We start from the raw sequence: 14,655 nt of genomic DNA, 5'->3' as shown, positions 1-14,655 counted from the left end.
AGAAAAAAAATACGATATTTGACATAAACTTTATTTTAGTCCTTTGCTTGGTAGTCAGCACCTTGTCTTGGTTTCAAGGGTCGAAAGCGGGTATTCAATGGCTGAAGAAAAGAGTTACCCCGTTTACATCTTATTGGAGAAAAAAAACCATCACAACAGCAGCAGCAAAGCACAGAGCACTCTTCTCAATAATGTAGAAGACTTGTCTAGGAGTGATAAAAATGTGACACAAACAGAACTGAGATTTGAAGTTTTAACATTATTTTCTAGAAAGGGGAGGTAAAACAAACACAGTCTCTAGAGGCTAAAAAAATCATACCACCTAGCACTACGTAGAGTAGAGCATCATTCCAAAAAGACCTACAGGCAACTACTTCAACTAACAACAACTCTGCCCCTTACCAAAACTCTAGGATACACATGGGTGAACTACATCCTACTGCTTTATTTATTTACTAGACTTTAAAAAAAAAAATTGCCAAAGCAAAACCAAAACCAAACCCAACACTGCAATGCAGAATTCTTATATTTTTCTGTCCAATATTATTAAAAATATCCTTTCATAAAATAGTGTTGTGGAGTTAGCTATATGACAAAGTCCACCACACAGTAATGCAAGGAGGATGTGGGGATGGTGTGGGAATGGTGGGGAAGGAGTCGTCAAATGCTAGGAGAGGCATTTTTGGAGCAGGCATGGTTTAACTCAAAGAAGGAGAAGCAAACCACCACTAGTTTAGACTTCTAGGACTGCACAAGCAGTGCTCAAACGGTTACATGTTCTGTCAGCTGCTCACTGCAAAAGAAGCTATTGTTTCATTTCATCATTGGCACTTTTACTGGTCTCTTATGCTGGGATTCTGGATGTACAAACACTACTTCTAAGGGGCAAAAATAGGAAAAACACGCCAAAACTCATAATCAATGCCCAGTGACATAAGAGCTTCTCAACTCTGACGAAGGAGACACCACTCAACCTTCTAGGCAGAGACATAACCCTTGCCACAGAATACTCTGAAACTAGAGGCATTGAGTTTTACAGACGCTAAGTGAAGAAGCTTGCCACTGAAAGGCAGGCCACAGAATTAGTTTTCTTGTCCAATGCAAGGTACACAGGCCTCAGGATAAGTGGTTGCTATTATAAACACATAGCAATAAGCTTCCAGGGGAACAGACGGTGCAGCATTTTTCTCCAGTGTGACCGTTAATAATCCAGTCCTCCCACATCTATTAAAATGCTTGAATTTTTGTTACTCAATTAGTTCAGTCCTTTTGTTACTGTAGCTACTATTTTTCTTCCCCTTGTAATATGAGACAAAAATTATTCATAGGCTATACTGAGAAGTCATTTCTAAACGCTAAGTATTCAGTCTGCTGTTCACAGTGCCAGAAGCTGCCCAGTATGGTACAGTTCTCATCACTCTGAAAACAAAAGAGATGAAAAAGTGCTGACACCCATTAAATTAAAAAGGAGAATGTTTAGTTTCAGGTGTAATGCTTATATACACTGTTGCTCCAACTACTTTTTTGGAATAAGTGGTCTGAACAGCAATAAGCAACCCAGCAGTGCTTAGCAAGACATGTTACTCTAAAAATATCTAAAGTTCCAGAACTGGTAGCTCTGAGTGTTGAATCATGACAACACAACCAAACAAAATCAAATATCCAAATTACACCGCTGCCTTAAAAAAGGATGCAAATCATTTCTTAAAATCATCAAGCCCTGTGAAATAAATGTAGTTAAAGGTAGTTTTGTTTTTTACAGGTTGTATGTTCTGGTTAGTTTTTGTTTACCTTTTTTTTAAGGAATGCTCTAATGCAAAGAATTTAATTAATATTTTCATGCAATTGACAAATACTGAATGATGCCTCTACCAGAGAGATAATTGTAAAAGTTAAAAACACATTTTAAAAAGTGTTAGTTCTGGAATCAACTGTAATTTTATCAAAGTCTTCTTGTTACCAAACAGTATTCTAAGAACCAACTTGTGAATTTTTACAAGATAGGTTCATATAAACACACAGTTATTCTCACAGGCAGGGATAGACTTCGCTCTTCTTATTGCTCAATACTGCTCTATAACAAATTCCTAAAGAATAGAACAAGATGAAAAACAAAGAAGAGCAACAAAGGAGAACATCATCTTAATAATAGTTTCTTTCGTTCACCCATCAGAAACTTTCACTAGTTGAAGTTGAAGATGCACTGGGTTTCCCTGACTCACTCACCAAGACTTTCTGCTGTAAATAAATACCTCAACAATTTATCTGGGCTGGGTTCAACAGACCTATGCTTCAACAGAAAAAGTGAAGAGAGTTAGTGTGGTAGCACTGCTAGAGTAAAAGGCTTTCCAGATACACATGGAGCACTTGTTATGGTTTGCTTGGTGTTTTCTTCTGGAAAACTTTTAAGTATAGTTGTTTGATATGCTTTACATACATATAAATTATAAAACCACAAGCAGCACAAGTTCACAACTCACCAGGCAGAAGAAACCATTGCCCAAACTAAAACCCTTCTTATCATATCCTAAACTGCATACATCCTTAACACTTACTTCACATGAAACCACTGTTGCATTTCTAGTATAACAACATTGAGGAAAAGGCTCAGGCAATGCCCTTCTTGAAGATGGTGTAGGACAATCTCTCAGTTACAGTAGCTACAGCATGAGCTGTAGAGTCAATGTTTCTTCTTTGCCGGAGAAGCAAGACAGGCAATGGTTTGACAACAGTGTAGCTCGAACAAAAAGCAAGATCTTGTACATTTTAAAGCCTACTTCTCAGTTAAGATGTTTATTCATCAAAAAATATAAAAGAACAATATGAAATACACTGCTTTCTCCATTCCCTGGATATGATTTTTAAGCACTTTACAGTCAAATCACTGTGTTGCAATGTCCTCCATTGGAATCCCAGAGGAACAGTAACGGGATAAGGTCACATTCAACTTTGCACATCAAACCACAAATTCCAATGGTAAGGTTTTTTTTCCCCCCCAGTTCCTTTTGCAACCTCTGCTATGCACCTTGGTCCTACCATGATATAAGTTATTTTTTTCAGTCTCCATATGAGTATGTTAAACTGAAATACAGTTTTGAAGAAGTGATATGCAACTATAGAACATGTACTACAAAGAGCCCTGGACCTATCCATTGCAAACACCAAAAAGCCGTCATCGTGCTTTTAATTTTCCCCCAGCAGCAATGAAATACAGCTTTGTTCTGAATATCACAACAAATAATGCTGCCGAAGAGCACTCTCCCTCCTTTGGGCAGTATGCCTTCTGCTCCTCCCCATCTAAGAGTTGCACACATGCCAAAGAACTAGGAGTCTCCCAAATACGAAAACTCACTTTTAAACATCTGCTACTTGTGCCACAGTAGTATTTACAAGTATAAACAACAATCCAAGAAAGCTAGAAGTACCTTAAATAAAAAAGGTTCATCAAGGTGTTTTGATTTTAATTTTTTTTAGTTATTATATTTAAAAAGGAAACAATATTTCAAGACTCGTGAAAGTATGGTATGAGTTCACAGTAAATCTTTAGCAGCTGGCAACAAAAATACAGAAAAATACTTGCACTGACCAATATTCTTGCTGCTTCTTGCTACACAGGGCTAAAACACCACTTTGCTTTGTCCATCAGTATAATGACACCTCTGTCACCAAGCTATGCAACAAGACTGATTATCGTCTTTGTTTCAAAGCCTTGGCTATACTACAAAAATGATCTGTTGCTGACAATGGATGTCAGCAATGGGCACAGCTGAACCCAGCTGTATGGACAAACACAAGCCTTGTTTACACAAGGACATCTTTCGGTGTGACCTGTGGTGTGAATTTAAACCAATGTAATTATGTCTTTTTCCTGTTTACAGTGAACCCATTCTGTATAGCTCTATTCAGATAAGAAATTACTGCTTAGGACTTCAACAGAAGACAAAATAACTAAACAGCCCACACTGTACAGGCAGCCAAATTCCCAGTCTGTTTGAACTGAGTTGACAGTGTTAAATTATACCTGCTGTAGACATGCTAATGCAAAGGCAGTGTAATCTTTCTCCTTCAGGATTTGTTTCTAAACAGTTTGATAATTAGCACATCCCACCAATGCCTGCATAAGGCTTAACTAAACAGTGATACGCTGGTTTGAAATACCTAAACTAATTTAGAGCAAACAGGTTCTCCTCATCTCAGAACTAGCCTTCAGATCCTAATCCTCCTTTCTATTCGAACATCAAAGCCCCACTCAGCAGAGAGGCCTCCCTCTGCTGAGCTGAATTCCACAGCCAGGAAACACACTGGTGCCCTTAGCCACAGCCAAGAGCTGAGGAACTGCTCAGACTGGTAAACAAGCTAATGCCAAAAACAAAGGAGGCTGGGGGAAAAGGAATAAAAATGTTTGCTTTTTCTTTAAAGTCACATATTTTCATTTTAAATCACAACTTTTGAAACTGGTGCGACCCAAGGGTGAAAAGGTACTGTACTGGCTTTTCTGGTCTCTTCTTGTTTTCTTTTAGAAGTTAAATTAGATGCACAATAACTCAAGCTAAGGGCTCGCATAGAAAATATAAAACTCAGCAGAGGCTTGAAAGAACATCACCCAGATTCCCAAATCCAACAGGCAACGCAATAGGTAAGAGTAGTAATTGCCTACTAAGATGAAGGGCAGGAGCACATGCCAGTACGGCAGCAGCATTCACAGAGCACACACCTCTCACCCCATCTCTCCTCTGCAGCTGATGCAGCCAAAAGGCTCTGGCACAAACACCTCATGCCAGCAAGACTCAGGGGCTCAAATATTATTTAACTTGTCCCTGTTCTGCTCTCCATATCTCTGAACAAAGTTTTACATAGCATGCCGAAATAGCTCACTTCTACCTTTAGCCCTTGTGCAAACCTCTAAAAATGTAACTGAAAATAGTATTAACAAACTAATATGGAGAGGGGGAAATGTAGAAGGGATTAACCAGAAGTTGTGCTCCTTTACCTTTTGTGATAGGAGTCCAGAAAAAATTTCATTGACATGAAAGTCAGTGTCCCAAGATTTTTCACACAGAGAAAAGGAAGTCAAGTTCCACGTGGAACTTGAGGTTTGTTTATGTTTGAATACTTGTCATCACCGCCAAAAGGAAGTTGTGGGTTTATTTTTAGGGATCTATTTTTAGAGAAAGTATTATCTCAATATTGTCATTTGATGGTATTAGAGGAAAGAATGGTTTCCTTGTACTAAACTTAGAGTCACCATGTTTCCTGTAAGTAAAAAAAGCCCCTCACTCCCAGAAAAATTAGAAATCCTTTCAGGGTTGTCTTTTCTTCATTAGATGTTGAATCAACTTTTGCAACAGGCTAATGGTGCTGCTTAGTCTTGCAAGTGTGAAAAAACCTGAATAGTTATCCTCAAAGAAAATAAGCCTTGGTTAAAGGCTATTTTCAAAAGATGCCACTGATGTTGCTGGTATACTAAACTCATTTGTAGGTCATACTAGACTAGAGACTCATTTTCAAGCCTCCAAGCACAACTGGCACAAGAAACAAACCGACTACTGCATGATCACCTTCTCAAAAGCCTGAGCTCCAAACTGTCCCCAACACACACAAACATGCCAGCCCAGAATGACAATGGCACATTCAAACACATGGACTAAGATTATAAAGCTAAAAGAAAATATGAGAAACTCCTAACTGCACCACAAATAGTCTGTTTGTTGCACACAGCTGTTCTCTATAGAATGACCAAAGTCGATAACCAACAGCCAAAGGTAAAAATAAAAATACTAATCTAGAAATTCATATTGCGTGGAAACTAGGGTAAAGTTCTCCGTAGTATTCCTCCACAAGAAGGTTATCCTTTGCTTACAAGGCTAAACAGATACCCGAAGAGGAGACAGTGCATCCAGTGACTCAAAACTATGAACTGGCAGCACTATAACAAGCAGTATCCCAAATAATTTAAAATAAACTACTTTATCCTTGCATATCATTTTTCGCTATGCTCACCATTGGTGCTGCTCTGTGGTCAAGGCTTTGGAAAAAAGATATTCTGAACTGGTTTTGACAAGCATTAGAAATGCCTGTCCTTAATGCCTTTAGAGACAACTGAGGTTTGGTAATACAAATCACTGCAATAATGAACTCTGTAAAGACCTTACAGCTCATTATGGTATTTAGAAACACATATGAAACAGGTCAATCACCTAGGAGACATGCCAAGGTAAATACAATGTAGGGCCAATTTAACCATGACACTAGTGGCTTCAAACCTTCTTAATAGACTGGAGGCTGTATTTTGTATTAAAAAGCTCTGCAAATCTGTGTTCCACAATGAAGCTGGTGTGGAACTTTCTCACACAGCTTTTCCTTGTTAACCATGGTTGATAGGGGAAAGTCAGGCGTTAATATCTGATAGTATCTGAAATAAAGATGAAGCTATATGCAGAAGTGCACATGACTTATTACCCATCATTTTAGTTAATGAGAGAATCTTCTGTGCTAAAGGAAAAAGCAGTCTTATGGTTGATTATCTTTCCCTGTCTCAAAGGTAGATGAAGCAGAGCTGAAAAGTAGGTACATCTTTAGCAGTAATGCTCAGTTGTTGCTCATTGCATTTCCTTAGCACCATTCCAGTAAAACAAATGCACAAGCTAATCATCTTAGTCTCTCATTTTGGAAATGTATTTGCAGAACTGCAATCAAGTTCAAGAATTGATTTTTAATTTCTATAGAATTTATTTATATAAATGTGGTCTGTAACACCAAGAGTGTGGTCAGGACTCAAACATTTCCTCCTCACCGCGTTACTAGAGTCACAGATCAGCTTTGTCCTCTTTATAGAGTTCATACTCACCTTTCATAACAGTTTCTGAACACAATTGTCAAACTTGTACCAAAAAAATAACCAGAAGACTGAGGCAGATGGTCAGAACCAGATAACTTTGGAGAAAAAAAAAAAAAAGCTAGAAACTGCACTGCTGCTTTAGGTAGATCTGTACATAAGTTGAGGAAAGATAGATTACAGTTGTGGAGGCTCTTGTATAACTTGTATAGTATAAACTAAATTCAAATATATTCTTATTTTCTGTTAGTCTCACAGTGCAAATAAATGTATGAAGAGAACATTCTGCACTGACACAAAAGAGTAAGGTCAATATGGTAGCACACCCTTCTCCCTTAAATTTGCTATTTGTGCTATTTTTAGCACTTCTTAAACATAATGTACACTGACATCATAATTTAGTTTTTCTCTTTTCACAGTAGGGTAGGGTTGTCTGGAACACCACACACTTCCACTGCAGACTTGAAGACAAAGGCGACTGAAACAGGGAGGGGAAAATACAAAGGCTCCCAGGAGAAAACTCTTATGTTTGATAGGTTTTAAACCAAGGACCTCTTTCTGAATATTCCTTACATTTTAAACAGGAGGATTCTTTGTGTATAGGCACCTAAGCCCCACACAACAACATATTCCCCACTAAACATGATGTCCCTATAGTCATAGATGTCCAACTCCACCTGGATCCAGTCAGTGGAGTGCAGACACATAGGGTTGTGTGCCTGTACATCTCTACCTACCTACATGTATGGTGCAGCCATGCACAGGCAGCTTACATGAGGCAGCCACGCATTATTTATAGTCCTCGTCTCTCATTGCCTCTCTTCCTCTACCTGCCCTGTTGAACTGAGCACTAAAGCAGGAAATAATTGTAGAATGAAGTTGTCACAGACACACTTTTTGCTCTCCTCCAGCCGAGAGGGGAGAAGTCCTGTGGGGTCAGATAACCCGTCTCGGCATGCCCAGTGGCACACTCTATTTCAAGAAGATAAAATTTGGTAATATGTCCTGGCTTAAACTCTGCAATACTGAGTTTCTTAGGCAGAAATGGACATAACATTTTAACTCTATGCCTTGGAACATGGAGGACTGCTAAGCTTTTTTTACTCCAGCCAAACTACTCATGTCACGAAACATGTCATGTCATAGTCGCAGTCAACACTTACAACAGCCATTTCACATATTGCAAAATGTTTAGCTTTAGCTGTTACAAGTGTCAAACAGCAGGAGCTTACCACCACATCCCAAATACAAGCTCACAACAAGTTCCACCACTCCATAACACCTTACACAAACACCTCTCTCTCTTCTACATTAACGGTGTAGCTTTTTAGCTTTTGCAAGTGGCAAACAGGGAAAGCCCTCACCATATTCTCCTCACTGTTATCTGCACATGCTTTGTCCTGTCCTTTTGCATTTGACATTCAAGTAGCAAATAGTGGCAGATTTGCTCTGCAAGTAATTGTGCCAGTTCCAGAACCATCATGACAACTTTATGCAGACAAAATTCTTTAAAGCCATGAAAATGTTCCTTTCTTTCCCCTCTGCTCCCCCTCCCAGTTGCATAAGCTTATTTTTCAACATTTGGCAACAGAACGAATGCATTAGATCACAAAGGACCAAATCTGTTGTTGTTGTTGTTTTCCTTTTGAGCTTCCCTAATTAGGACTCCAGTTTTTGGAAAGTAAAAGGAAAGAATTGAACTGTAGTATAGAACTATCAATATTAACGAACAAGACACATTTCCAGTTTTTAAAAATATTCTGTTTGAGGCTAAATCAGCATATCTAAAAGTGACCTATTTGGAATAAGTATGTCACCAAGTTCAATATTTAGGTCAGTATTTGTGCAATAATTCCAGTCTGTCCTGAAAACAGGAGTTCTGTTCACCTCAGAACACACACATACAAGAAAACTAATTCTAATATCTATTCAAAAATTCCTTCCAAAAATTTACTGGGGCAGAGCATGAGAGATGTCTTGGCTATAATAGATTTCATCATTAGAACGAATCTGACAACAGAAGTGATGTCCATTTTTAATTAAATTGAAACTAAGCCTCTGCAAACATGAATTCAAATCTTCTTTAGCATACACATATTTATTGCAGGAGTGATGCATTAGGATTTGTCTCATTCTGAAACACCGCTAAAAAAGTCAACATTGCCAATATTCTGTGGGGGGAAAGACTGCAGAGCAAGCATTCTTTGCGAAGTCTCCTTTCAAGATGGAGCTTGTTATTTAAAAGCTGAAATAACATCATCTTCTAGTTCTTTTGAAGAATAGAGAAGACAGATACGAATATTTTTTCATAGTTAAAAACTGAATTCAACAATTTTAATGAAATATTTTACCAGGGATTTCCTTCTGCATTAAAATTTATAATTAAAGCTTTCATTACACTAGTAAGTATCAGAACCCTCAGTTTCCAGTAGCACACATTGGGAACATGAAGGACTGCAGAAAAACTATCCCTGAACATAACTTAGCACAAATGTTACTTTCAAAACAAGTGCCATTAAACAACATCTATATTTAAAATACAGTCTTAAATATTCATAACAACTCGCAAAGGTGCAAGTACTATATACAAAACCAGAACTAAAGAAGAATCTGTAGGCATCATGTGACCTAGCCCCTAATGAGCAACCAGAAGCTCATTGTTTGAGAGCCATATCATCTCCCTTCCTAAATTTGCTCACCTTTAGAAACACAGTGCTTTACACAGTATTTTCTTGGTTAGCAGTAATATTTTAACAGCTTTGAACTTGAGTAGTTTCTAAACACCTGAGGCAGAATACCTCATATAAATGTTGGGGTTTTTCCCAGCATGAGAATGTCAGCTTGCCTGAACTACAGAGCTGAAGATGAAACTTTATCTCATTTACCTACACATGTAAATCAGACGGGTTGCACCTAACAACTAAGCACTTGGACACAAACAGCATCAGCTGGAGGACATTTGAGTTACTTTTGCAGAGTTACTAGTTTACTTGTTTCTGTTCTTCAGAAACAGTGTTGCTGTGCAGCACTTCCACAGGACTGCCTTGCATGCTATCAATGCTTGTCTATGTTTTTCAGTCTAAGGATAGAAACTCTAAACATCAAAAAAGCAATTTTTTTCCTCAAAGTACGTTTTACCAACTAAAAGAATAGCATAGCGAGTTTCTTCAGTTCTGATAGTCTGAAAAAACACTTGAAACTATGTATTTTCTTTCTACTCTTACATAAGAAAAATGGGAGGTTATCATGAGTGCATGGGGATATGTTCTCATGCTGGCTATCATCCCGATGCTGTTAGTCATTTGGGTGAACCAGAAAGAGAGAAGCACAGCATGGCACAGAACGAGCTTATGCTGCCAGTAATCAGAGGGGGTTTCTGGCCATTTTTCTCTGCTTCTGAAGTTCATTGTTTTCCACTGTTTTCCTCACTCATTAGATTTGCCTTTCATTTATCTGATGTCAAACCCTCTTGAGATGAAAGGGCACTACTGTCCCAGAGAGAGCCACAAAGCGGCAAGAACTCAAAAACCTGACAGACCGTGCCTCACCGTCTCATAAAACATGCCTTGGGGATTTTTACCTTGAGGCTTAACAGACCTAAGCAGATACGCCTGAACAGCTTCTTTAAAAAGAATTTTAAAACTCACCAGAAAAAAAAACTTAAAAGACATTTTAAATGATGCCTGTGTTGGGAGGTGCATTCATTACTACCGAAAGAAAATCAAACCTCTTAAAAAAGACCACAGCCGAGGCTCTATCACTGGCAATAGGTTGGTAACACATTACTGAAATCTAAAAAGACAAAACAGATCTAGTGTGACATGAATACCTCCAAGTATTGCTACATAAAACTAAGTTGCTTTAACATAGTAAAGAGCATGGACAGTCCTATCAAGTAGAAAACTAAAGAACAGTTTAGGCCCAACTAGAAAACAAAAGAGAGAATGCTGACGGCACAGCAGAAGAACTCACATGGTAAAAAAATATGAAAATATAAGGGTTCAAGATATGCCAGTTACTTTGGAGAAGATTTATCAAAAAGGTAGCAGGGATTAAAAGACAAAATGGGTAACTGCAAAAACAACCTTTCAACAACACAAAGTGGAACTGAAGAGTCAAATGAAATAATGCAGGCCTTAAATTCTCATAATAATTGTGCTCTAAGCACAGTATAAAATTTGCTTTACAAAGATTTTAGTTAGTAACCTTTTTTCACTGACAGAAAATGATTGCTTATAGCTTATTTAAAAAAAAAAAAGTTATAAAACTAAAGAGATTCAGCAACATTTCTAAGCAGGAAAAAAATCCTTAATTCTAGTAATTTAATATTTAGGTTCTGTGTAAGGAATGACTTTAAAAAAAAATCGGACACTATTTTAGGTTTTAATAACTCTGAAGTAAAGCTTTTTAAACTGAAATTTTGACAGTTATATTTATCATCCTTTTTGTTCTAATGATCTCACTAGATCCATCCAGCTGGGAGAAGACAGAAGAAAAGAAGTTCAGCACAGCACTTTGCTTACACAACAGTGGTAGGAGGAAGTCTCAGTGTAAATGCAGAAAAATTCACCTCCCTACTGTTGTTATCAAGAGCCCTCAAATTGAGTAATTTTGTGCAACACTAACAGCAGCAACAGCAGTTCATGACAGTCAACCCAGAAGAGGGAATGTAAAGCTGCATGGAGAAGACTGAACTGAAGCAAACTCTATGAACATCCCCTTCAGGAAGGAGACAGGACTATTCTCACCTTTGATGCTTGTCGCAGCCATCGCAGATATTCAGTGAAGTTATCAAAACAAATGTAGTAGGTCTGGCTTTGAGGTCCAGAGGAGCTAAATGCTAAACAGTGCTGGTGCTTTTTCACTTCTTCCACCTACAGCAGAAACACAAAACTGTTAGTCAACAATAATCAAAAGCCTCTTTAGTGTGCCCAAGAAGAGCTCATCAAGTAGAGCTGGACTAACCATCTCAAACACTCAAGCTGGATCTTGGCTGTCAAATCTTCACAAATCTACACAGGCAAGAAATGAGAACAGAAGGACAACGAAACTAAAGGAGAAAACCACCAAGAACGTCAACATTTTAATAGAGACTGAACACCATAAAAGGTTGGCCAGTGAAACACATCTAAGGCTGTTTTTATGCAACCTAAAAAAAAATACAATTTATAGTTCTGGTTATTAAAAACAAGCTTAACAAAATGCTTCTCTTACAGCCCAATTAAATTCTTTGGCATTTCTCAACTTGCTAAAAAACACCCAGAATACATCATTCTGCTACCATACACGAGAAGTCCCACACAACTTATGGTCTTCATGTCTCAGCACAGCATTCTGGAAAGCCTTTGCAAACCAGGAAGTGTAGAGTATTTATGGGGTTGAGGAAGAATATTTTTTGAGCAATAATTTAAAAAACACTTAGTTCTGTGCCAAGCATCCTCCTCCCAAGCTTTGTCAGCAGAAGCCCTCAGTACATTTTTCTGAGCTTAATTATCCTTTTCTTTTAAAATTTGTTGTCAACTTTCTCCTTAACAGTCTGCATGTTTTACATCACATAAGGTATTTCTGTGCAAAAGCAACTTAGAAATTCCATGTTAAGCAATTAAAAAGAGTATACAACCTTTTCCCTTTTCAAATTCAAAAATATATATATTTTCCATCTCGAAGAGAGGGCCAATGGCAACCTGAATCCCATCCTCTCCAGCATCCTACAGCCAGGAATACAATTCACTGTCAGGAGTTCACACACTGTTGCTAAAAGAGGACAATGTCTCTGCTTCATTATCTCAAGAGAAGAGTTGAAGAATCATACGAAGAATCATGAAAGGAGACAGGAAAAACAGCTCTTAGAAGGCAGCACTACTTTTCACATTGCTGGTATGGAATATTAATAAATCAACTCTAGTCTTCATATATAATATTGTGAGGCTTGTTCCTCTCCCAATAACTCTTTAGAATTCAACTTATCTTTATGTGAAGTAAAGGAAGATTACTTCAGGTATAAATTAATCCTCAAGCTAACGATTCTCTTCCCATTACCTTGGCTAAACAAGCCAAATAGTAGTACCCTGAAACACTGTTTACGTTGAAATAGTAATGTGATCTTACTGTCTTCACTACAGTTTCACAGCATCACAGCATGGTTAAGGTGGGATCTGTAGAGGTCCTCTGCTCAAGCAGGGCCACCTGCAGACAGTTGCCCATATGCCCTCTGGGTAACCTGTGTCAGTACTCAGTCACTGTCAGAGTAAAAAGAAATTTCCTTTTCTTCATTTGGGAACTCCTGGGTTTCAGATGTAATCAATCAGAAAAAAGTCCAGTTTCAGCTTTTCACAAGTAAAAATGTTTGTTGCTGTTAGCTTACAACACACCAGTACTCATACAGTGCTGAACACTCAAAACTCCCCAATGTTCAAAATAAGCCCGCACCCTTACTGGTTAATTTTCAGACCTTAAGAGTAATGCAGCATAGATAAAATCTGGATGAGGAGGTGTGGCACAGATCATACACAACAGAGCTGCATGTATTCTTCAGCTGTGTGCTACTGCACATATGAAACACCTAACATTGCACACAAGAAAAAGAAATTGATTGTGCATCCATTACTTCATTGCTTTAATTCAAACATCCAAAATTGTTGAATATGACTGACCATAATCAAAAGTCACTCATATACTTTGAAACTCCCATTCACAGAAACAAGAATTTGAGGAGTCAGAATAATCCTAATTGAATTCAATCTTCTCTGCGTAAAGAGATAGGGGTTAACAAAGCAAATAGATAAAATAAAATATCTTACTTTTCCACCAATTAAAGGGAGGACATGCATCTTTCCAGTCTGGCTTTCTTTTACTGATGAGACAATTAGGCATGTTCCACAAAGGATAGCTTGGCGTCTTGTCCATCTGTTGACTGGTAAATGTATTTTCCCTTTTCGAACATTGTACATTCCTGAGAGCTGAATCCGTTCGGAGCTGCCAATGCTGTGGGGCTTTCCTGAAATAGAAACAAAAGCAACCACTTAATCACAGAAAATCTTTGCCTCTTTCACTTCAAGTCATCCTGAGCCTTTATCAGCAAATTTTCAGGTTACAAACTGCAGCATGACAAATGAAACACAGCTTCAAAACCATGCAAGCAGGTAATCTAATATCAGCTTCAGTACAGACTTCTTTCAGAGGGAGAGGTATATGACAGGTTGGTATCATGAAGAGCAGATCTCATTAAATAATCTGCAATAGTCACAGAAGTACCAATTAATGGTACTGGTCTTCTCTATGGAGAGAAATTAAATGTTCATCCACAACAGTAAGTAATTGGTTACTGCTGAGTTCACATTGCCTGCTTGGTAACTGCAGAAGGAGGTGATGTACTGCATGCCCAATTGTATCTTTTCACTTCCATGTCTCTTCTGGCTACACTTCAGGTTGTGGTTTGAATAGCTTCAATAGCTTCCCAAAGAATTCAGTCCCTACTTTCCCCAGTCCACCCTGCTCAGTCCAAACCCCACAGCAGAGGTTGTACACTCAGCCACAATGTAAGCAGGTGCAACCTAGATGAAACCCTCAAAGACCCTGCTTTGGTCTGAGTAGAGCTTCAGAAAGTGTGAAGTTCTTTTGTCTGTTTACTATTTATAATAATTTAGATTATTAGCATAACTACCAATTAGGTCAAATCTGTTAAATTACTTTAAATGTCTCAGACTCCACTAATCTAATCTATTAATAAGATTCTACTCTATAGAAAAGCATCATGAGCAATGGCAACACAAAGACAAATATCTCTCATCTCTGCTCTAACAGAACCATGTTCTTTTAGG

The 14,655-nt window shown here is 38.1% G+C and overlaps 1 protein-coding gene across 2 annotated transcripts in view; it reads right to left on the bottom strand.

Annotated features, from left to right (window-relative positions):
• Positions 1 to 14,655, bottom strand: part of PHLPP1 (PH domain and leucine rich repeat protein phosphatase 1) — a 132,659-nt gene that overhangs the window by 46,694 nt on the left and 71,310 nt on the right. For both annotated transcript variants that reach the window (XM_027657466.1, XM_027657467.1), the window contains exons 2-3: positions 13,636 to 13,832; positions 11,584 to 11,709 (exon numbers count right to left, since the gene is read on the bottom strand). In XM_027657466.1, coding sequence (XP_027513267.1) covers positions 11,584 to 11,709; positions 13,636 to 13,832 — 323 coding nt within the window. The remainder of the gene's footprint in view (positions 1 to 11,583; positions 11,710 to 13,635; positions 13,833 to 14,655) is intronic.

The sequence above is a fragment of the Corapipo altera genome, unplaced genomic scaffold (genome assembly GCF_003945725.1).
Source record: "Corapipo altera isolate COAL_440 unplaced genomic scaffold, ASM394572v1 66, whole genome shotgun sequence".
Classification (NCBI taxonomy): Eukaryota; Metazoa; Chordata; class Aves; order Passeriformes; family Pipridae; genus Corapipo; species Corapipo altera.
This window is presented reverse-complemented; position numbering and strand designations above follow the sequence as displayed.